The sequence below is a fragment of the Culex quinquefasciatus genome, chromosome 1 (assembly GCF_015732765.1).
Source record: "Culex quinquefasciatus strain JHB chromosome 1, VPISU_Cqui_1.0_pri_paternal, whole genome shotgun sequence".
NCBI classification, from domain to species: Eukaryota; Metazoa; Arthropoda; class Insecta; order Diptera; family Culicidae; genus Culex; species Culex quinquefasciatus.
In genome coordinates this window covers 108648764-108673486 of record NC_051861.1, presented here as the reverse complement: position 1 = coordinate 108673486, position 24723 = coordinate 108648764, and the positions used below count along the sequence as shown (strand labels likewise).

At 35.0% G+C, this 24723-nt stretch overlaps 1 protein-coding gene across 1 annotated transcript in view; it reads left to right on the top strand.

The window, feature by feature from the left end:
• LOC6036988 (transcription factor Sp9) overlaps window positions 1–10751 on the top strand; it is a 56588-nt gene extending 45837 nt beyond the window's left edge. Inside the window, exons 2-4 of the mRNA XM_038254666.1 lie at window positions 4166–4476; window positions 4659–5449; window positions 5510–10751. Of these exons, the coding sequence (XP_038110594.1) occupies window positions 4166–4476; window positions 4659–5449; window positions 5510–5892 (1485 nt within the window). The 3' untranslated portion in view covers window positions 5893–10751. The remainder of the gene's footprint in view (window positions 1–4165; window positions 4477–4658; window positions 5450–5509) is intronic.
• The last annotated feature ends 13972 nt before the right edge of the window (window positions 10752–24723 follow it).

Here is a 24723-nt window from a genome sequence, read left to right as displayed (position 1 = left end):
TCTTGAAGGAGGCGTAGTGTCTAGCCCCTCGGTTCGACAACGAGAGAACTGTCAAAACAACCAAGGTTGCTACAATTGTGAGATAGCATGAGCGTCCCTTTAAAAAGTCGAGGCTCCCCAGCGTCGTTTACAACCTGGAAGCTGTAAATGAGGTTAGAGAGCTAGAAATTGCACCATAAAAAGCCACAGGCCGAAGGCCTGCTCGTAAAATCGATCCCGAGAAACCCCGAAGCGGGTGTGTGGGAGGAAGACCGGCCGCGGACGCGGCGTTATGAATTAATATTTCTTCCCCGGACAACAACCGCACGAGTTCCGAAAAAAATGATAAACGCCGCGTGTCTGGGCGCGTAGCGCCGCGGTCAACCGGTCCGGAGCTGTTGATGTTGTTGTCTTTCAGAGACGCTGCGCTGAAAATAATGACTTCCTCCCCTTCCCGGCTCACGCGTTCAAGTCTCCTCTTGAGTTGGAGTTGGTCGTAACCGGCCGCAAAGAGGAGTTTGAAAAATTAGGGTAAAAAATTAGAACTGGAATTAATGAGTTTTGAGCGCGGAGCGCGAGAAAACGATTGAATTAGCCGGGGTTGTTCCTCGGAAAAGGGGCCGTCGGAAGACTTTTAACGGCCGCAGACAATGACTTCCGAAGTTCTGTCTGTTGATTTGGTGTGTTTGTGGGGAAATTGGCTTTGTTCTCATCAGTGCGGTTGCGAGCAGTCCGGGAAAAGGGTTCTAATGATGCGCTTCTCTTTAGGGCGAAATGATTCCGGAATTCGTTCAGAACATATTGGGACTTGTCGATTCTAGATCAAACTTCAACTAAGATTGGCGTGCTTCCGAGCGTGCTTCACTTGCTTCGGTTAGTCAAAATCTATGTTACCTGACTGTTGATGAACCTTGTATCGGTCTGTTTAATGCCAATCAACAACAGTTTGACAGTTTGACAATTTGACAATTTGACAATTTGACATTTCGAAAATTGACAATTTGGCAATTTTATAATTTAACAATTTGATATTTTGATAATTTTACAATTTGACAATTTTAAAATTTCTCAATTTTAGAATTTGAAATTTTTTATTTTTTTTTAATTTTGTCAATTTTGCAAATTCGGTCAATTTTATCAATTTTGACAATTTTAACACCTTTGTCAATTTTTGAAATTTTGTCAATTTTGTCAATTTTGTCAATTTTGTCAATTTTGTCAATTTTGTCAATGTTGTCAATTTTGTCATTTTTTTCAATTTTGACAATTTTGACATTTTTGACAGTTTTGACAATTTTGTTAATTTTGTTAATTTTGACAATTTTTACAATTTTGTCAAATTTGACAATTTTGACAATTTTGACAATTTTGTCAACTTTGACAATTTTGACAATTTTGACAATTTTGACAATTTTGACAATTTTGACAATTTTGACAATTTTGACAATTTTTACAATTTTGTCAAATTTGACAATTTTGACAATTTTGTCAACTTTGACAATTTTGACAATTTTGACAATTTTGACAATTTTGACAATTTTGACAATTTTGACAATTTTGACAATTTTGACAATTTTGACAATTTTGACAATTTTGACAATTTTGACAATTTTGGCAATTTTGACAATTTTGACAATTCTGACAATTTTGATAATTTTGACAATTTTGACAATTTTGACAATTTTGACAATTTTGACAATTTTGACAATTTTGACAATTTTGACAATTTTGACAATTTTGACAATTTTGACAATATCGACAGTTTTGTCAATTATGTCAATTTTGTCAATCCTGCCATTTTTTTCAATTTTGTCAATTTTGTCAATTTTGTTAATTATGTCAATTATGACAATTTTGTTAATTTTGTAATTTTCTTAAATTTTGTAAATTTTGTAAATTTGGTCAATTTTGTCAATTTTGATAATTTTGTCAATTTTGTTAACTTTGCAAATTTTGACATTTTGACATTTTTTTCAATTTCGACAATTTTGTCAATTGTGTCAATTTTGTCAATTTTGCCAATTTTGACAATATTGTCAATTTTGTCAATTTTGTATTTTTTATAAGTTTTGTCAATTGTGTCAATTTTGTCTATTTCGTCAATATTGTTAATTTTGTCAAAATATTTTCGTCAATTTTGTTAATTTTGTCATTTTGACAATTTTGACATTTTGACAATGTTGACAATTTTGTCAATTTTGACAATTTTTAATATTTTTAACAATAATGACAACTTTTATATTTTTTTGCAATTTTGACAATTTGGACTATGTTGACAATTATGTCAATTATGACAATTTTGTTAATTTTGTCAATTTTGTTTTTTTTTTAAATTTTGCCAATTGTGTTAATTTCGTCTATTTTGTCAATTTTGTTAATTTTATCAGTTTTGTAATATTTTAAAATTTTGTAATATTTTTAAAATTTAACCAATTTTGGCAATTATTGCAATTATGACAATTTTGTAAATGTAAACAATTATGTCAATTATGACAATTTTGTATTTTTTTTTAAATTTTGCCAATTGTGTCAATTTCGTCAATTTTGTTAATTTCGTCAGTTTTGTAATATTTTAAAATTTTGTCAATTTTAACCATTTTTACAAATTTTACAATTTTTACAATTTTGACAATTTTGACAATTTTGACAATTTTGACAATTTTGACAATATTGACAATTTTGACAATTTTGACAATTTTGACAATTTTGAAAATTTTGACAATTTTGACAATTTTGACATTTTTGACAATTTTGACAATTTGGCAATTTTGACAATTTTGACAATTTTGACAATTTTGACAATTTTGACAATTTTGACAATTTTGACAATTTTGACAATTTGACAATTTCGACAGTTTTGTCAATTATGTCAATCCTGCCATTTTTTTCAATTTTGTCAATTTTGTTAATTATGTCAATTATGACAATTTTGTTAATTTTGTAATTTTTTTAAATTTTGTAAATTTTGTAAATTTTGTAAATTTGGTCAATTTTGTCAATTTTAATAATTTTGTCAATTTTGTTAACTTTGCAAATTTTGACAATTTTGACATTTTTTTTTTTCAATTTCATTTGTGTCAATTTTGTCAATTTTGCCAATTTTGACAATATTGTCAATTTTGTCAATTTTGTATTTTTTATAAGTTTTGTCAATTGTGTCAATTTTGTCTATTTCGTCAATATTGTTAATTTTGTCAAAATATTTTCGTCAATTTTGTTAATTTTGACAATTTTGACATTTTGACAATGTTGACAATTTTGTCAATTTTGACAATTTTAATATTTTTAACAATAATGACAACTTTTATATTTTTTTTTGCAATTTTGACAATTTGGACAATGTTGACAATTATGTCAATCATGACAATTTTGTTAATTTTGTCAATTTTGTATTTTTTTTTTAAGTTTTGCCAATTGTGTTAATTTCGTCTATTTTATCAATTTTGTTAATTTTATCAGTTTTGCCATATTTTAAAATTTTGTAATATTTTAAAATTTTATCAATTTTGGCAATTATTTCAATTATGACAATTTTGTTAATGTAAACAATTATGTCAATTATGACAATTTTGTATTTTTTTTTAAATTTTGCCAATTGTGTCAATTTTGTTAATTTCGTCAGTTTTGTAATATTTTAAAATTTTGTCAATTTTAACCATTTTTACAAATTTTACAATTTTTACAATTTCGACAATTTTGAAAATTCTGACAATTTTGACAATGGTGACAATTTTGACAATTGTGTCAGTTTTGTCAATTTTATCAATTTTGTAATTTTTTTAAATTTTGAAAAAAAAAATCAATTTTGTCATTTCATCAATTTTGACAACTTTGACATTTTGACAATTTTTACATATTTTTTATTTTTTTTTTACAATTTTCACTTTGTTTAAAATTTTGACCTTTTTTACAATTTTTAACAAATTTGACAATTTTGACATTTTGACAATTTTAACAATTTTGACAATTGGACAAATTAAACAAAATTGACGATTTTGTAAATTTTGACATTTTTTAATGTTTTTGACAGTTAAAAAAACATTTTGTCAAACGAAATTCCCGATAGAAATTAGCGATTTATTCCGTATGTAGGGCTGACATCAACTAAAAACGTCGACCGTTCTAGATTTGAAGCTTTTTCAAGTCACTAAAATGTCCCCTTTTCTCTCTCCCTCTCTCCTTCCAGGACCACCCGGGCCTACGCGGCACCCCGCTGGCCATGCTGGCCGCCCAGTGCAACAAGCTGTCGAGCAAGTCGCCGCCGCCGCTGGCGGACGCCGCCGTCGGCAAGGGCTTCCACCCGTGGAAGAAGAGCCCGACCGTTTCGTCGGGGCCACACTCGCCCAACTCGGGCTCACACGGGTCGATCCAGACTTCGTCGGTTCCCAGCAGCAGCAGCAGCAGTAACGTGATACAGTCGACACAGAGGGCGCTCTCGACGTCGTCCGCTTCGTCTGCCTCGTCCACCGCTAGTCCCATGTCGTACGTCACGACCAGGTAGGTTTGGGAGTGGGGGTTGGGTTTGACAGATGGTGTTACCTGGGTGTTTGTTGACATTGGATCGAGGTGGTTCAATGTCGATCAACGCTGGAGGTAACGTAACCTGTCAAATTGAGAACGAGGGGCATTTGAGGTTTGGTTCCGGAAGGGTTTGAACAAACAGCGACTTTCGTCAACAGGCCAATCACGTCGTCCTGCGCGGCCAGTACGGCGCCGTCCTATGGCAGTGACTTGTATTTCCCGGGAGCCACCACATCGCCGGCATGTGCCGAGAATGCCCACATGCAGCACGGGCTTCTGGGCAAGGTCGAGGGCACGACGCTTGGGTCGGTGTACTCGCGGCACCCGTACGACTGGCCGTTCAATGCGGCTGTGTCGGCGGCCACGGCCCACAAGACCGACAACATGAACTCCGGCTGGTGGGACATGCACGGTGCGGCCGGCAGCTGGCTGGACATGGGCAGCGCCGGCATGCATGCCGCCACAATGGCCAACTACGCGGCCACGGCTGCCGTCAGTTCGGACTACTCGACGTTGACGCACTCGCTCACGAACACGGCCCACCTGCTCGGGACCGGGCAGCACCTGCTGCCGGACTCGTACAAGAGCATGCTGCCGTCCCAGGGCGTCGGCAGCTTCGGCTTGCCGCACACACCGGCTTCACCGGCTCCGCCAACGCCGCAGGCTCCGTCACCCCGCAGCCAGCGCCGCTATTCCGGCCGTGCCACCTGCGACTGTCCCAACTGTCAGGAAGCGGAACGGCTCGGACCGGCCGGAGTTCATCTGCGCAAGAAGAACATCCACAGCTGCCACATTCCGGGCTGTGGCAAGGTCTACGGGAAAACAAGTCACCTGAAGGCTCACCTTCGATGGCACACGGGCGAGCGGCCCTTCGTCTGCAACTGGCTGTTCTGCGGCAAGCGCTTCACCCGCTCCGACGAACTCCAGCGCCATCTACGAACCCACACAGGTGAGAAGCGATTTTTATGCCCCGTCTGTAACAAAAGATTTATGCGAAGTGATCATTTAGCAAAACACGTCAAAACACACGGCGCCACGGGGTCATCCAGCGGCACCGGTTCCAACGCCAACCCAACCAAGAAAAACTCGTCCGACTCGTGCAGCGACTCCGAGGACACTAACAACGCCCAACAGCAGCAACAGCAGCAGCAAACCGATCTCCAACAGCAGATGCAAAGCGGCGGCGCTGGCGGCGGAGTCGGCACTCATAGCCCGGGCTTGGCGGGCCACGGTGGCGGTGGTCACCTCATGGCCATGGGCGGGGGACATCCCGGTGCGTTGAGTCACCCCTCGCAGCAGCAGCAGCACCATGGGGCGCACACCCCTAGCCCAGGGCTGGAACAGCACCCCGGTCACGGTCAGCAGCTGGACGTGAAGCCGGGCATCGTTTGAGGAATGCTTGGGGCGACGCCCTTCTTTGGCCACCACCAGGTCACGGGGTCACCCTACTGAACAACACAGCGTAGTACTGTAATTTAGGAGCGACGAAAAAGGGTTAGGGTTTGGGAGTTTCCTTTTGTGGGGACCAGTGCATGGTGGACATAACCTCGAAATTTGTGGATGACAGTTCAAAAATGTAATCTTTGACGTTTGACTTTCGTTGTTTTTTGCAAGCAATAACATAACCTAACTTTTTGACGGCAAACGTCAAACCAGAACAAACTTGCTACCGGATCCTTTCCATGCGACTCATTTCTGTTAATTTTTTAAGACTGACAGCCCGATGTCAGTCAACAAATGTCACAGGGACAGTGACAGCTCTTTGTTTGCATCAGTACACTCTGTCCAGGAGTTCGTCATTTTTGAGGTGAATCATATTGTTTTTACTGGGTCTAGAAAGCCTTATGGTTTGTCGTTTGCTAGAACAGTTGGAAAAATGAAAACAAATCACTTCGTGCATCAGTCAAACTCTGCCCTCTTGTGCTATTTTTGACTAATTGTTTTCACAACTGAAAGATCCGCACAAGCACTTTTAAAATCACTCAGTTTTACTCAAAACCGAATCTACTTAGAAAAGAGTAAATGGGGCATCTGTCAGATTTTGATGAAATTCACGCCAGGTTCAGTTTCGACGAAACCTGAGTAAACATAACTCAGAAATAAGTTATTTGAAATAAGTGGCTTTCTAGGCCAAGTGAAAAAAATATAATTTAACTCAAACATGACGAACTCCTCGTCACAGTGTCCAGATGCAAACAATGATCGAGCTGTAGCTGTCACTGCCATGCGAAGTATGTTGGCTGACATATCGGGCAGTCAATAAAAAAAACCAGCTAGAAGTCGCCTGACAAAAAACGTTTGCTAAAAAGAGATAGGAAACCTGATGCAAACAAACGTCCAGCTTGGGAAATCGTAAAAATGACAGCTGTTTGTTTACCAAGGGCAAAATCGCTACACGCTCGAATCAAACAACTCATTTATAAGATATTTTCGCTCAGACATATCCAAAACTGAACATACTCAGGAATGAGTTTTGAAAGTTCTGAAGACCTCTGAGAGAAAATCACCCAGAAATTCATTCTTTAGTTGGTTCAATTTTGACGAAATCTGAGTGAAACTAACTCAGAAATTGATTTATTGTAATGAGCGTGTAGATTCTGCACGCTCATCCTAAACAGTTTAGTTTTGCGTTAATTTTTGTCTCAAATTTTGTCTTTTGTTTTTGGTTTTCAAGTTTGAAAAAGCTTGATTTTTTTCGCTCAATTTTGGAGTATTTTTGAATAATTTAAGTAATCATTTAAACATGAGTAAAAAAAAACCTAAAAATGAGAGAATATATCCATAAGCAAGAACATTTTTTGTTTACTAAACAAACAGCTGTCACTGAGACGAGACAAATGGAAAGATGTCTTCTTTACCTTAATGGAGAGGTGAAAATTTGCCCTGAGGGGTCCAAATAAGCAGTCAAATCAGGTGTCCAATTGAGCAACAAGAACACTTTAGTTTTGTAAACAAACAGCTGTCACTTGTCAAAATCTGGGTCGTCATACCTGTGTCCAAACTTGAGCAATGCGTATGTGAGGGAAATGTTAGATTTTCACTCCAACCAAATCAACATAATTTTGAACATAAAACAAAAAAAAACTTGATTTTAGATTCGACGTAATTTGTGAAACTTTGGTTAAAGTTATCATTATTATAATCAATAGTTCAACAAAACTTGTCATACAGTATCTCGTTTTTTTCACGATCTCAACCTTATTTTTGCTTTTTTTTGTCTCTGTTTGGATCCCTGATTTGACAGCTCCATAGAAACCCTAAGAGTAACGAATTACGAAATCTAAGTGATTTAGAATGAGAGTGTAAAAAACTCAAAATTGTTTTTTTATTCCGATCTTGACGATATCTGTTTCATTTTGGACCAAGTTTACTATACATTTTATGAAAATTTTATAGAAAAATGCATGTTTTTTAAAGTACTGTTGAAGCCAAATTTTCAAATGACAAGACAAACATTTAAGCGTGTAAAAAGCACCTGTCAGAAAAACACGCTTATTTAAAAAAAAAATACGCAAATTACCCCCCTTATCAGAACCTTCTCAGAATTGTTTTACATTGTTTTGGGGATATTAAACTTAAACTTTTGGTAATTTCTCAAATTCTAAATTGTTTTCTCAAATACGAGTAATTTCACTCAAATGTGGATTTTTTTACAAATCAATTGGCTAACGTGTGATATTCTTCTTGAGTACAATCAATAATAATAAAAGCTGCACGGAGAAAAAAGAGTTCCCAAGAACGTGAACAAGCGTTCATGAAAATGGGAACCACGAACAAAGTGTTCAAATTTCATGGCAAAATCGTACCATGGGATTTGAACACTTTGTTTGAGGTTCCCATTTTCATGAACGCTTGTTCACAATTTTGGGAACTCTTTTTTCTCCGTGTGGATGATATTTATTTCTTAAAAAGAGTTTGACAACCCTATTCCGACCAATGCAAACTGACAACAGTCAACATTAGCACGGTTGTCAAATGAGAGCCCACAACAAAAGCACCAGCTGTCAAATGGTAGCCCATAACAAATCATTGTTTGGGTTTTTGATCTTCAAATTTTCTACAATTTAAACGACAAGTTCCTGAAAAAACAAGTGAATTGTGTTGCTGATGGCGAATTCTATCATACTCTTGTAGATTCCATCCCAATATTGGCTGAAAATTAATATCGAAAAAAGTGATTTTTCTGTTTACCTTTTTTTGTTTCTTTTTTATTTCGTTTGGTCGTCAAAACAGTGCGCCCGTACACTGAGAATCGGCATTACACATTTTCCAGTTTGCTTTTACACATTTGCATGGGACTTTTGAGTTCAACCAGAATAACACACTTCGTGTAACCATAGCAATATGTATAATACTGATTCTCAGTGTTTGTTTCCTGAACTCCCAAGATGGCGTTTTCTTCGTTACCCCCTGAATTTAAACCAGAAAAAAAAACAATGAAAACAATGACAATTTCGTCAAAGATTAACCATTCCAACCTACGATTCGAGCTTATGTTGCACTGGTTCTGCGGGGGCCCTCTTTTCACAGAGTGTGTGGCATTAAATGTGATTTGTTCAGAGTAGAAAAATAAAACATCAACAACATTGACTCACCTCCCCCACGGCATACCTATTGTGATAGATTACTTTCCAACTGTCAAAGATGACAAAAATTCCATTTGTCAAAGATAAAACAAATTAAAAACAACTATGAACACGCTCATTTGGAACAACGCATTTCAGTGTTATTTTTTCAGAATACACTTTCCTACAAATCAATCAGTTTACGTCAAAACTGAACCTACTCAGAATTGAGTAAATCGCGCAAACATCAGATTTGAGTTATTTCTTTTTAATAACAGATGCGCCTCATTTACTTATTTCTGAGTTGGTTCGATTTTGACGAAATCTGGGTGATTTTAAATGAGAATTTGATGAATTTCACTAACAATCTGATATGAGTCAAAATAAGCTAATTTTGTTTTAATGCGAAATGACCCTGAAATGGGTTATTTCGAATGAGCGTGCAAGCTGTCAAATCGAACAAACAACCCCCTCCCCCCTCACAAAAAGAACACAGATGATCAAATCAGTTTGTGATGTCTCTTAATAACAATTATTGTATGTGTAAATAAAACTTGATCTTTAAAAAAATGCTAAATCGCAAGAAAAGTAGCAAGACCCGGCGCACGCGTAAATTGGGTGATATTTCTAAACTATTAAATGTGTCTATTCGTATATAGTTAATTTGTTATAAACAATAAAGAAAAAATACATTTACACACTAAAACGTACACTCACACTGACACCCCCCGCACACTTACACTGTTAAATTATTTTCTTCAAAGTAAACAAAAAAAATCAACTTATCCATTAAGGGCGCTCGTAACGACGAAAGCGGAAAACTAATTGACGGCAGATCGTAAAAATAAAAAGTAAAATTAAATTGTGTAAATTATTCGCTGCTTCGCAGAACAAACTAGTTTAAAAAGAAGAGAAAACTCACACACGATCAAAACCCAGCACACTAAGTAAAATTCTATTTTATTACGAAACATAACTTTTTATCGCGTAACGAGGTGGGAATTTAGTCCCACCGGATCAGGCCCCCTCCGGTCACAAAGAGCGAAAAAGAGAAGGACGGGGGAAAACAACATACTTATCGTTATAACTTAATGTAATATAATTGTAACATATCAAATGAATAACATAAATAAAAAAACAAGTGGAAGCAAATTGGGCAAGAGAACAAAACACGACACAAACTTCAATGAGAAAAACGAAACCTGTAATGAGAATAAAAATTAAGGAGTTTAATTAATCCCCTCGTGCATTTTGTTTTTTTTTTTTCTATCCCCAACCCCGAAAATCCACACTCCGAAAGGCACAGAAGACGAGGGGGTTATTAGGCGAAATTGTAATTGTTCGACTAGCCGCAAGAAAAAAAAAACAAGTTTGTGCAGTGGTGGACCCCTCGTTGAGCACGAACCAGTCGCGACCCGAGTCACGTTGTTAATTCGATGAGTATAACCAATTAATTGCAAATAATGACGAACGATGATGCGCGAGCGCAGGGCCACCTGCGCGGAATTTTTTCGCTACTAGAAGTAGAGAAGACGACAGGTTGAACATGAGAACAATTGGAGGGAGATGAAAAAAATTAAACTATTACAGTGTACTTGCGAAAAGTATGTGGCTAGGCTAGCATGTAAGGAAGATAAAAAAAGTGGAACTTAAATTTATTAAATATTTTAATTATTTCTAAACAAATACAACAGAGGAAAATAAAAAAAAGTTTAAACATTGAATTGTACGAATGGCAAAATTAATGGGTTTAGAATTGTTTAATTTTTTGAAATATCACATCCCTTGAGTGTCCGAAATTTCCTTTTCAATTTCAACCTTGAATTAAACATTAAGACGCATCGCCAAACGATTTATGATTGAAAATATCATAGAGATCATAATAAAAATTCATTGAATTTATACGTCTTTTTTTACTAATCTGTGAACTCCAAAAACGTATGTTTACCTTCCTCACCTTACTGATAACAGGCTATAACATTCCAACTTCATATACACATATTGATTCAGAATCAAGTTCTGAGCAAATGTATGTGAGCAATTCTTCCAGGAATTAGCATTTTTTTAAGAATATTTTTTTATTTAGAAGAAAGAATGCATTTTGCATCTTAAGTTCATCCATGCAAGTCTCAATGCAATTTTGGTAGCTTTTCCTACAGAAAGGATATTTTAATATTATAAATCTGTAGTTTGATAACTGATTTTCTAATCAATATGGTATCTTCGGCGAAGTTGTAGGATTTCTCAGAAAGCTTTACGCCTTGAAAAATATACTCATATTTAGTTCAACTTTATACATAAAATAATAAAATTTTGCAAATTCTCATTTTTTCAAAATATGTTTTTAGACAAGTTTTATATGACAAACAATCAAACCTGATGATCCATGGCACAAGTTGGTAAAAACTCATATTACAGTGTTGCCAATTTTTGTCAAATATTAACGTAACGTACATAATGGATGAAGCCATAGGAAAAATAATGTTTTTTTTTTTATCATTACCAAAGTAGCGTAGATTTTTTTAAGTAACGATAACTAAGCATATATGTGTCCGATTTCAATGTCTCAAAATAAAACCATCATCAACGATATTTTCAAAATTTTCAAATCAACCATATCACTTGAAAAGACCCTAAAACACTTATAAGGCTTTCTAGTCAGAAATTTACCAACACATTCAAAGTATGTTTACATCACAGCTGGACGTTTGTTTGCATCAGGTTTCCTATCTCTTTCTAGCAAAAGTTTTTTTGTCAGGCGACTTCTAGCTGGGTTTTTTGACTCACCGCCCGATATGTCAGCAAACATATTTCGCAGGGCTGTGACAGCTCGAGCTCGGTCTTTGTTTGCATCAGGACACTGTGACGAAGAATTCGTCATTTTTGGGTTAAACTATATTTTTTTCACTGGGGCTAGAAAGCCTTATACATGACAATGTCTTAAGGAATAACGAGTTTTGACCAACTTGTGCGCTATTCATTATTTTGTGTGAAAATTCGACTTAAAAAAGGGAAATTTTTTTTGAGAGTGTAGCTTGTTTTCTGAGATGTTTCAAATCACTCACTTTTATCAAAACCAAACCTTCTCAGAAATGGGGAACTCAATTTTCGTTGAATTCTGAGCAACTCAAGTCTGACAGTTGCCCTTTTACTCATTGCTGGGTAGGATCGGTTTTGACGAAAACTGAGTGATTTTCCCAGACGGTCCCGGTGGCATTTTTCGAGACGAGATTTGTCTGACTACGCCTTCCGTCGGATGGGGAAGTAAATGTTGGCCCCGGTCTAACCTAAAAGGTTAGGTCGTTAGCTCAGTACAGGTGTAGGAGTCGTCTCCCTGGGTCCTGCCTCGGTGGAGTCGCTGGTAGGCAGTTGGACTAACAATCCAAAGGTCGTCAGTTCGAATCCCGGGGTGGATGGAAGCTAAGGTGTAAAAAGAGGTTTGCAGTTGCCTCAACAACCAATCCTTCGGACACCTAGTTTCGAGTAGGAATCTCGCAATCGAGAATGCCAAGGCAATGCTGTAGAGCGAATAATTTGATTTTGATTTTTTTGAGTGATTTTGAAGGTGCGTCCGTCATTCTTAAACGACGAAACAGCCTACTTTTCTGTACCACAAATCTCAGAATCGAATAACCCATTTCAAAACAAATGCTGAAAAGTGCCTCTTTTCAGCACTGAACCTCGTTGGATAAATGTACGACTCGTGCGGAAAAAACCCTCTTTTGGCACCTTGTTGCATCAACTACTATTAAAGAACGTTTGTATCTAAATAGGATTTGAGAAAAAACACTGTATATTAATGTGAGGACATTAAGTAATGTTTTTAAGCTTAAAAGTGTCACAAAATGTGAAAATAAATCCAAATAAATTCATTTAATATGGTTTTACAATCGACTTTACTAAATATCCACGTTTTCCAAAAAAATTGATATTATCGAAAAAAATGGCAAAACTCCCAAATAAGTTTTGTCCAGCTTATGCCAAAGATAAAAGGTGGATTTTTTTGTGATTTCCAAAAATGAGATTTAAAAAAAATAGTTTACGCAATTAAATTTTGTGTGAAAAGTCACATTAAAATGGTATTTTTTTTAGATTGTAGCTTTTTCCTGAGATATCTTAGATGTTCTACACCCTCTTTTCAAACCACTCAGTTTTCATCAAAAGATTTGAGCTACAAAACCAGACCTACTAAAAAATAGTAAATGATGAATCTGGGTAAAGTTCACTCAATTTTCGTTGAATTCGAAGTGAAATTCACTAAAATCTGACAAATGCCCTATTTACTCATTTCTGAGTTAGTTCGGTACTGACGAAAACTGAGTAATTTTGAATGTTTGTGCAAGCAAAATATTTTCAACTTTGCCGAATACACTCAAACCCCGATGGTTTGAAACCAACTGTTGTCAAACGAACGGGATCACGTTTTAGTTTGACACCCCTTTTACACGGAGTTCACACACACACTACCAAACGTTTGGTTTGATAGTGTGCGTGAGCGCCGTGTAAAAAGTGACAGTTCGTCACTTTTTAGTTTGACTTTGACCAACCAACGTGTCAAACGAGAAAGTGACCAACCACTGGGGGTTGACAATACTAGTAAGTTAAATTCAAAGAACAGTCGTAAGACATTTCTATTTCAGAAAAAAACAGTATATTAATGTGAGGACGTTGGAATATTATCCCTGAATCTGTTTTTTCACGACTTCATTTTTTAATTCAAATCATATTTTTGTGCTAGGAGAATTCATTTATTAAATTGAAAACCAAAAACCATTAAAATTAAAAACTTCGTATCGTTTGAAAGGTACTCAATTAATGCAAAAATATTTTTAAAAACTTACTTCAAATATTTGAATAAAAAAAGGGGTGGTTCGAGTAAAAAAACACTACAAGTTGGATTTTCAAATAAAAAAATAAAAAAAAAAACAAAAAAGCTATACTAGTTTTCTCAAGAGCAGAGCTAAAACCAGTATGACTTGTTCTAGAAAAGAAAATTGTCATGAAAAACATAATTTCTAAATGATTTTTTATTTATTAATGTTAATCTTAATCACACACTCTCAAACTGGTCACAGAAGCAAGTTTAAAAGAGATGTTTTGTTTCTAGAGTATGGATTCACTTTACTCACTGTTTAAACAATTTGATAAAAATAAACTTTTCATCAAGATTAAAAAATAATAACTATTTTCTTGAAGATTAAGATTTTAAACATGCAGTCAAGCTACCAATTGATCCTAACACTTATTTTTTAACCATTTAAAACGCAGTCCTGTACAATTTTGTTGCAAAATTTATATCAGAACCAAGATGACACAAATTTCAATAAATTTAAAACCAGCAATTCAAGCTTAATTTTAGGACTCATTTGCGATTGCTATTTTGATTTAAATATTCTTTATAACCTATAAAATTATAAAGTCTGAAACATCAAAAATTATATTTTTGAGAGAAAATTAGAAAATAATTTTAAGAATAAGAATACCAATATATGCAACAAGCTGCAAAAAGAAGATTTGTTCAGCACGAACGTCCATTTTGGAAAGGGCGCATAAGCATTTTGACAGCTCCGAGACAATAGTTAACTATTTAACAAAACCCACAGTGTTGAAAGGTAGTTGGGGAGGCCAGCTGCTGGTTGACACTTCAAGTTTTGTGACTGTCAAAATGCTTATCCGCCCTTTTCTCGTGTTGCACCAGATTTTTGTGAAACGATAGTTTCCCCCTCTTGAATGTTATTTGCCTTCAAGATTTTGAACTTTTCATCACGGATGCTGTTCTCAAAATTCAGAAACAAAATATCACAAAAATGCATTCTAAACTGTAACGGTTGGGGTAGTTTCAAAAATTTACAAAATATCAATGAATTCATGAAAAAAATCCAGAAATCTCTAGATCTTTTCAATTTGTGGTTCCAAAATTTGCAAAAAGGCTGAAACCATAATTTGATTAATTCCAAAAATACAACCATTTAAAACATTTTTTACCAATTATATTTTTTTTTAATGGAGCAGTTCTCTACGAAATCGATCTTTTTTTTAGTTTTAGTTTTTGTATTTTTTAATTCGGCTGAAACTTTAATGGTGCCTTTAAAATGCCCAAAGAAACCATTATGCCTCATTAGTTTTTCCATATAATATTCCATACAAATTTGGCAGCTGTCCATAGAAAAATGATGCATGAAAATATGAAATATCTGTATATTTTGAAGGAATTTTTTGATCGATTTGATGTCTTCGGCAAAGTTGTAGGTAAGGATAAGGACTACACTGAAAAAAATGATACAAGGTAAAAAAATTTGGTAATTTTTAATTTAACTTTTTGTTACTAAAACTTGATTTGCAAAAAAACACTATTTTTATTATTTTTTGATATGTTTTAGAGGACATCAAATGCCAACTTTTCAGAAATTTCCAGAATGGGCAAAACATTTTTGACCGAGTTATGATTTTATGAATCAACACTGATTTAAAAAAATATCGAAATATTGGTCGCAAACTTCATTTTTCGATGTAAAATCAAAATTGCAACCAAAAAGAACTGTAGTAAAATTTTGATTAAGTGCACCGTTTTCAAATTATTGCCAAATTGGTAAATTTTTTAAAAATAGTTGCTGTTTTTCATTTTTTTTTAAATTAGTGCCCATGTTTGCCCACTTGTGAAAAAATATTTTTGAAAAACTGAGAAAATTCTCTATATTTTGCATTTTTGAACTTTGTTGATACGATCTTTAGTTGCTGAGATATTGCCATGCAAAGGTTTAAAAACAGGAAAATTGATGTTTTCTAAGTCTTACCCAAACAACACACCATTTTCTAATGTCGATATCTCAGCAACTAGTGGTCCGATTTTCAATGTTAAAATATGAAACATTCGTGAAATTTTCCGATCTTTTCGAAAATAACATTTCAAAAAGACCAAGCATTCAAAATTACGCCCTTTTGAAATATTAGTCTTGATTTGAACATTTTTAAAATATTGTTTTCGACAATATTGGAAATTTTCATAATTATTAATTTTAAAATTCAGCTTTTCAAAAATATTTTTTCAAAGGTGGGTAAAAACATGGGCAAATTTTTTTTAAAATGAATAACTGAAACTATTTAAAAAAAAAAGTTATTCAATATCAAAATTTTACTGTAGTACTTTTTGATTGCAAATTCGATTTAACATCGAAAAATGAAGTTGAAATTTTTTGCGACCAGTATTTCGATTTTTATAAATCAGTATTGATTCAAAAATTCATAACTCGGCCGAAATTTTTTGGCCAATCTTGAAAATTTCTGACAAGTTGGCATTTTATCAGAAAATGAAAAAAATGTGTTTTTGCAAAATCAAGTTATCGTGATAAAAAGTGAAATTAAAAATCAACAAAAAAATTCATCCGTGTATCATTTTTTTCAGTGTAGTCCTTATCCATACCTCCAACTTTGCCGAAGACACCAAATCGATCAAAAGTTCGATCAAGAGATACAGATTTTTGAATTTTCATTTATCATTTTTGTATGGACAGCTGCCAAATTTGTATGGAAAATTATAAGGACAAACTAATGATGCAAAATGGCTTCTTTGGGCATACCGAAGGCACCAAAAAAGTTTCAGTCGGATTAAAAAATACAAAAAAAATCAAATGACCGAAATCTGAAAAAATTGCTCAATAAAAAAATCAAATACAGAAGGAATTGTTTTTTTGCATCCTGATTTTTTGAGGGGGTGGGCAAAAAAACTTGATCTAAAATTTGCATTGGCAACACAAATTATTTCACGGTTTCCTTCAATAAACAGCCTTACGGGTTACGGTTTTCACTTTGTAAACGGAAGGTGATGGGTTCAACTCCTGTCTGGCTCGGCAAAGTCAGATCATGGTATTTTAATGAAAGAAACTATTTGTAGATGCATTTTTTATTATTCAAATTTTTATAAAATTTTCAAAGAAAACTTCATATCCACTTCATATCACCATTGCAAACATTGCGGGTTTGTTTTTTTCTTGCGCCACGAACCACTGCTTTGAAGCCAAGGCGCCGCCGCGCGCTTTCCGGGAACCAATTGATTTAATTCTCAATTAATTGTAATTGCCATACCGAAGCGCGCGCTGACACTCACCCGGGGCACACAATCTCCCACAATCTTTGCAACGCAACTTCGGTCCCTGCACATGTCCACCACCACAACAAATGATAAAGATGACCCGCTGCGAGCAGCGTGAAGATCTTCCCGCTGGGACTATCCCTTGGCTGATCAAGGTTCGGAGACCTTTAATTCTTGAAATTAAAAATTTTAAGAAATTTTTATAACTGGCTTTTTTGTATTTTGAAGACTTCTTTTGAATTCAAACAAGTTTTAGATGTTTGGTCAACCAAGGGTTAGACTAACCCTTTTAGCATCATTCATTAATATTCGCCTGCACTGGCTGATCGAAGCAATCTGTGCCCGTGGTCGGACGCGTTTTTGATTGCTGTCATTTTTTTTACCTTTTTAATTGTCTTCAAAAGTGAAAAGTTTCGCAAAATCCGGAAATCTCGTTCCTATTTCCGTTTCAAGACATTGATGGAAGTGACAATTTTGTGAAATTTTGAAATACGTCTTCCACGACTCGGAAAAGTTGCTCCACCGGAAGGAGATGTCAGCAGCAATAAGATAGGAGCTTGTTAACCTCACGAAGTGGCCATAAGCTTAAGCGTTCCTGTGGTTCCACGTCTTTCAAGAATTGTCGAAGCAGATGTGGGTGGCGTTCATCATCCAGCCACTTTAAAGTTTTGGGTCGCTTGCAGTCATTCGTGCAGTACCAAGACTGCTGCCGGAGGTTCTGCTGATCAAGGCAGGAATTCAAGATTTGTGAAGTTTCAAGTGTCATGTTGCGAGGCGATCGAAATTGAGCTGTATCCAAGATTCTTCGTATTTGGTGAGAGCTTTCCATTTTATTTCCAATTGACACAAACATTCACTCTAACATCCATACACTTCAGTAAAGACAAACCACGCCAATATTACTATATACGCGGTAGGGTGTTCCTTTGGTCGTTCGCTGTGAGTTGTGGATTGCCTGCTTCTCTAATGAAGGTTCGACTAGGGGGGCATGCTTATTAATTTCTCGTCGCTCCATACCCTCAGTGACGTGATGGGAGCAAGGGCGTCTATACAAAGTGTCCCTACACCCGCTACAAATTTCCGGTGCTTGGGGAGGGGAAAGGGGTTTCTTTTTATTCTTTGCGCCGGTATTTGTGGCACTAAAATTCGTGCAAAAAAACTTATGCACGTGGGTGTACAGATTACGGAGTAAAAGATGATCGAATTGTTCACCTAGCGCTCACATGTGTTCCAGGACCAAGTTGCCTGCGGGTATGGGGATCATACATACATACATACATACATTCATTAATATTCGCCTGCACTGCGTGTGGTTTTCAGCGTCGTCACACGGATTTTCGCCCGGCGCTCACAGAACCATGCCGCCTTCTTCCTCTCTGAAAGAATATGCCGCCGCTGTCCAGAACATTACTTTTGACACATTTTTCCCCAAATTAAATTTATTATCTCCGATGGTCCGAGGGTTCCGAGCTGGGTCCCCCAGCGGGGAGGGTCGGCCGATTTAATGACTTTGGCGGCGCCTGCAAGTGTGAATTATGACTTTCCGGGCCGGGCGGAAACTGGACACGGAGTTGGAGTTTAGAACTTTGAAAAAAAAAGTCCAAAGTGGCTGGGAGTGGCGTTTGAAAAAAAGGGTTATTGTGGACTGGCGCTATTCTTGGGAAATTTGAGGAAATTGTCATCTCATGCTAGATCTTGAGACAAATCAGCAAATTTAAGAATTGTTATTTAATATAATTACAATTTTCAACCGTTGAAATGAATGCGTAGAGCTTGTCGTACACAGTCTGAAATAATTACATTGAACGCAATCGACAGGTACGTCGAGCAAATAATCGTCTTAATTAAGAGATTTTTCTGACGCTAATCAAGCGCCAATTAGACGTGCGCAGCTGAACACAACTCAAAGTCTAATTGATTGAGAAACTTGTCCCGTACACGTTACATCAGTCTACACTTTGCAAATTGCGGCGGCACACTTCGCGGAACTTGTTGCGATTTGCGTTATTTTAAGATGGGTTTCGATTACCATTTGAATCAGGGACTTTGAGGTTGAGAGATCTCAATTCAATTCCGGACAACACTGTTGTCGCCAGTTTTGCTGGAGCTTGTTATTAGGCGGATTGAACTTGAAAATGGGGGGAAAGGTATCATTTCGATTTCACTGGAATTGATTTGCTTCGTAGAACTCCACTGGAAAGTTTTATAAATGGATTAGGCTCTATTAAACAAGTGGTTTCTGTATTCGGAAATTGAATTTTGAAAGGTTGAGAGGTTGCATTTTTTTTGTCAAAATTAGTGAATGAAAAATGCATTTCCGTAAATTTTGAAATAAATTCGCAACAATTATTATTATTTTTGAAAATAAGTTGTTCTTACAGCTCCTGAATTTATATTTAATTTTAAGGAAAAAATATCTTTATTTTCGCAAATTTGTATTGTTTTATATCTATGAATCATTGACAATCTTCTATCTACATCAAAATTAGTAAATTGGCTATCGATAGAGAACTTTAAATTGCTCATACAAAAGCTCTCTGGAAAAATCTAATATAAGGAGTTTCTGAACGATTTCATGTCTTTAAAAAAGTTATAGGTTATGGTGAGAATTTTCCACAAAAAATGGCCTCAGTTTTCATTTAAAAAAACTATTTTTAGTAGCTTTTAATAGCATAAAACTAATTTTAGCAAACTTCACCGATCGTTTTTAATTTAAATATTTTGATGTTTTAAACAAATATTTATTATGATTTATGTATACATGAGTGATTCTTTACGATTTCGCAAATCAACTTTTTTTTGTATTTTTTTTATGAAACTTTGTCCATGCATTCCCTATGTTGAATGAAGTTATTTTGCATCAGAGCAGTTCTCTAGGATTTCGGTTATTCGATTTTTTTTGTATTTTTTAATCCGGCTGAAACTTTTTTGGTGCCTTCGGTATGCCCAAAGAAGCCATTTTGCATCGTTAGTTTGTCCATATAATTTTTCATAAAAATTTGGCAGCTGTCCTTACAAAAATGTTACATGAAAATTCAAAAATCTGTATCTTTTGAAGGATTTTTTTTACCGATTTGGTGTCTTCGGCAAAGTTGTAGGTATGGATATGGACTACACTGGAAAAAAATGATACACGGTAAAAAAAATTGGTGATTTTTTTATTTAACTTTTTATCACTAAAACTTGATTTGCAAAAAATACTATTTTTAATTTTTTTAATTTTTTGATATGTTTTAGAGGACATAAAATGCCAACTTTTCAGAAATTTCCAGGTTGGGCAAAAAATCATTGAGCGAGTTATGAATTTTTGAATCAATACTGATTTTTTCAAAAAATCGAAATATTGGTCGCAAAAATTTTTCAATTTTTCGATGTAAAATCAAATTTGCAATCAAAAGTAATCTAGTGAAATTTTGATAAAGTGCACCGTTTTCATGTTAAATCCATTTTTAGGTGACTTTTTTGAAAATAGTCGCAGTTTTTCATTTTTTTAAATTAGGGAACATGTTTGCCCACTTTTGAAAAAAATATTTTTGCAAAGCTGAGAAAATTCTCTATATTTTGCTTCTTCAGACTTTGTTGATACGACCTTTAGTTGCTGAGATATTGCAATGCAAAGGTTTAAAAACAGGAAAATTGATGTTTTCTAAGTCTCATCCAAACAGCCCACAATTTTTTACTGTCGATATCTCAGCAACTAATGGTCCGATTTTCAATGTTAATATATGAAACACTTGTAAAATTTTCCGATATTTTTGAAAACAATATTTTCAAAATTTTCAAGTCAAGACCAACATTTCAAAAGGGCCAAACATTCAATATTACGTCCTTTTAAAATGTTAGTCTTGATTTGAAAATTTTGAAATATTGTTTTCGGAAAGATCGGAAAATTTTACAAATTTTTCATACATTAACATTGAAAATTGACCATTAGTTGCTGAGATATCGACATTGAAAATGGTGGGCTGTTTGGGTTAGACTTCTAAGTCAATTTTCCTGTTTTTAAACCTTTGCATTGCAATATCTCAGCAACTAAAGTTCGAATCAACAAAGTCCGAAGAAGTAAAATATAGAGAATTTTCTCAGCTTTTCAAAATGTTTTTTTCAAAGGTGGGCAAACATGTGCACTAATTTTAAAAAATGAAAAACTGCGACTATTTTCAAAAAAGTCACCTAAATATGGATTTAAATTGAAAACGGTGAACTTTATCAAAATTTCACTAGAGTACTTTTTGATTGCAAATTTGATTTTACATCGAAAAATTTTTTGCGACCAATATTTCGATTTTTTGAAAAAATCAGTATTGATTAAAAAATTCATAACTCGCTCAATGATTTTTTGCACAACCTGGAAATTCCTGAAAAGTTGGCATTTTATGTCCTCAAAAAAATATCAAAAAATTAAAAAAATTAAAAATAGTGTTTTTTTGCAAATCAAGTTTTAGTGATAAAAAGTTTAATAAAAAAATCACCAATTTTTTTTTACCGTGTATCATTTTTTTCCAGTGTAGTCCATATCCATACCTACAACTTTGCCGAAGACACCAAATCGATCAAAAAATTCCTTCAAAAGATACAGATTTTTGAATATTAATACATCATTTTTGTATGGACAGCTGCCAAATTTGTATGGAAAATTATATGGACAAACTAATGATGCAAAATGTCTTCTTTGGGCATACCGAAGGCACCAAAAAAGTTTAAGCCGGATTAAAAAATACAAAAATTAAAATTGAAGAAAAAAGACCGATTTCGTAGAGAATTGCTCATCATTTGTTTTCCGCACAAATTAGGGGTTTGATTTAAAAAATTACTTACCCATTTTTTGAATCATACCCTAATTTGTACGGAAAACGATGAATGTATGAAATTCTATATCTTGAGTAGGGATTTTGAAAGTTCCTAAGAGAAAATAATAAAAAAAAATCTTAGCTTTCCAAAAATAACGAATATGTAAAATAGCCACTAGCGTGCCCAGTTCTTTGAGGAAGGTGGGGAAATATTATGGACGTTTTGAAAAAAATACGTCATTAGTGGATACCCCCTGACCAAATTTAGAACAAATTTCTGTGGATGGTGGGGCAATTGCCCCATGTTGCCCCACCCTGTGCACGCTAGTGAAAATAGCTATAACTTGGAAACGGCAAATTTTATCAAAAAAAATATTGATCCTTGCACTGTAACTTGGATTTGGCCCGCACTTTTCTCTCGCACTTTTGACAACAAAATTTCTAAAAACTAGGCAACCAGCAGTTGTTTATTTACATTTCCAGTTGCAGTTTTCACCTAACTGGACATTCGCACTTTAAAATTGCGATTGTCAGGTGAGCAACATCGGCTCGCTTTGATCATTTTATGAGAAAAATAAAATTATTTTTATTACTTTTTTTGTCTAGATTTTTGATAATTTCCAAAAACTTTATTTTTCTAATAAAAATATCTTCTAAACGAAATTTTTCACTATCAACGCCCTATGGCTCAAAGATGTATTTCTAGTCCCGGGGGGATGGCAACCCTGTTCCGACCAAAGCAAACTAACAACAGTCGACATTAGCACGGTTGTCAAATGAGAGCCCACAACAAAAGCACTAGCTGTCAAATGGTTGCCCATAACAAATCATTGTTTGGGTTTTTGATTTTCATATTTTTTTGCAATTAAAAAGATAAATTTCTGAAAAAAACACGTGAATTCTATTGCTGATGGCAAATTTTATCATATCCTTGAATATTGCCTGAAAATTTAAATCGAAAAAATGTGATTTTTCTGTTAATCTTTTTTTTGTTTTCTTCTTTTGGCCGATCGTCATAAGACATTTTTCAGTTTGCTTTTACACATTTGCATGGGACTTGATTTTAACCAGGATAACACACTTCGTGTTACCAAAGTAACATTAATAATACTGATTTCCAGTGTTTGTTTTTTGAACTTCCAAGATGCCCACTGAGAATTTTGCTTCGAGCTTCGACTCGATTCAGGCTCGATCCCGAGCCAGATCGACTCGAAAAAAAAAATCAAAAATTTAAAAAAAATACGTATTTTGGGGAATCATTTTAGTCATGAAAAGTTAAATTAAAAGGTAGGATATTTTCCGCTATTTTCATGTAGGGAATTTCATACATTTACATACTAATTTGTATGGAGACTTGTACGGAAAAACTAATGATGACAAATGAATTTTTGCAGAAATTCTTGGAAAAAGTTTCATCCTAATTTGAAAATCGGGAAAAATAATTGCCAAATTGTAGTTAGAGAACTATTCACATGGCTTTTTGAGCCATTACTCTTCATACTCTTCATTCTTCTGGAGTTAGGTTTAAAAAAAGGTCCAACAAACCATTTTTTTCGTTATTTTTTGTTTTTGAAAATCTCTCACCAGTAAAAGTAATACTTTTCAAACAAAAACTGCATTTCAAGACTATTTTATCCAGAGCAGCAAAATACTGCCTCCAAATTGCCCGTTCCATGATTGTGGGATGTTATTATGTCTCCCACAATTGTGGAACACCTGAATTTAACTGATATTTTCACAAAAAAGTTATCAGACCATTCATAAAACATCACTAACCATGAGTTCTATTGGTTTCAGAGTGCAAAGTCATTATTTTGCAAAAAATATGTACACCTGGAGAGAAAAAAAAAGTTTGTTTACATCGTAAGAAAAAACTGTTCCGAATTTGTGGATTTCAATGGTCAATGTTTTTCTTCGAAAACTTGATATAAATCGTAAAAATGTACAGCCGGTTTATACATCAATCGAAAGATCGCAAGAGCTTTCACATGAAGGTAAAAGCAAATCATTATGTTCAATTATCGATTTTATATGATTTATTGAACATTGGCCGATCTGTAAACTGTTCCGAATATGAGGGATGAGTGTACTTAAATAAAATACCTTCTTTATATCTCTTGCCTGTGCAACAAACACTGAGTGGTTTATCGTAAGCGTGTACACTGGCGCAACAGTCTTTAACAAATGGTGTCCGTATTTTGATATTTGTCTGCTTTCACAATATTGTCTTTTGCAAGCAGAACATAACCAAACTTTTCGGCACCCTCAGCAAACATCAAATCATTACAAATTTCTGCCGGATCTTTTCTGGGAGAGATCCGGAAAAAGATCCGGCAGCAATTTTGTATGGTTTGGCGTTTGCGGAGGGTACCAAAAAAGGTGAACAAATCACTAAATGTGAAATACACTCAACTTACTTACTTACTTACTTGGTTGGTCACTTTTTCGTTTGACACTTTTTTAGTTTGTACCCCGTTGGTTGGTCAAAGGCAAACTAAAAAGTGACGAACTGTCACTTTTTACACGGCGCTTACGGACACTATCAAAACAAACGTTTGGTAGTGTGTGTGTGTGAACTCCGTGTAATAGGAGTGACAAACTAAAAAGTGACCCCGTTCGTTTGACAACAGTTGGTGTCAAACCATCGGGGTTTGAGTGTATGCACTCAAAAAAAAAAATTCTCCCTTATTTTCAATCTTTGCATGGGCAAAACAGGAAATTTAGGAAAAAATGCTGATGGTCAAGGATCGACACAATTCAAAATTGAAAACAAAGATCG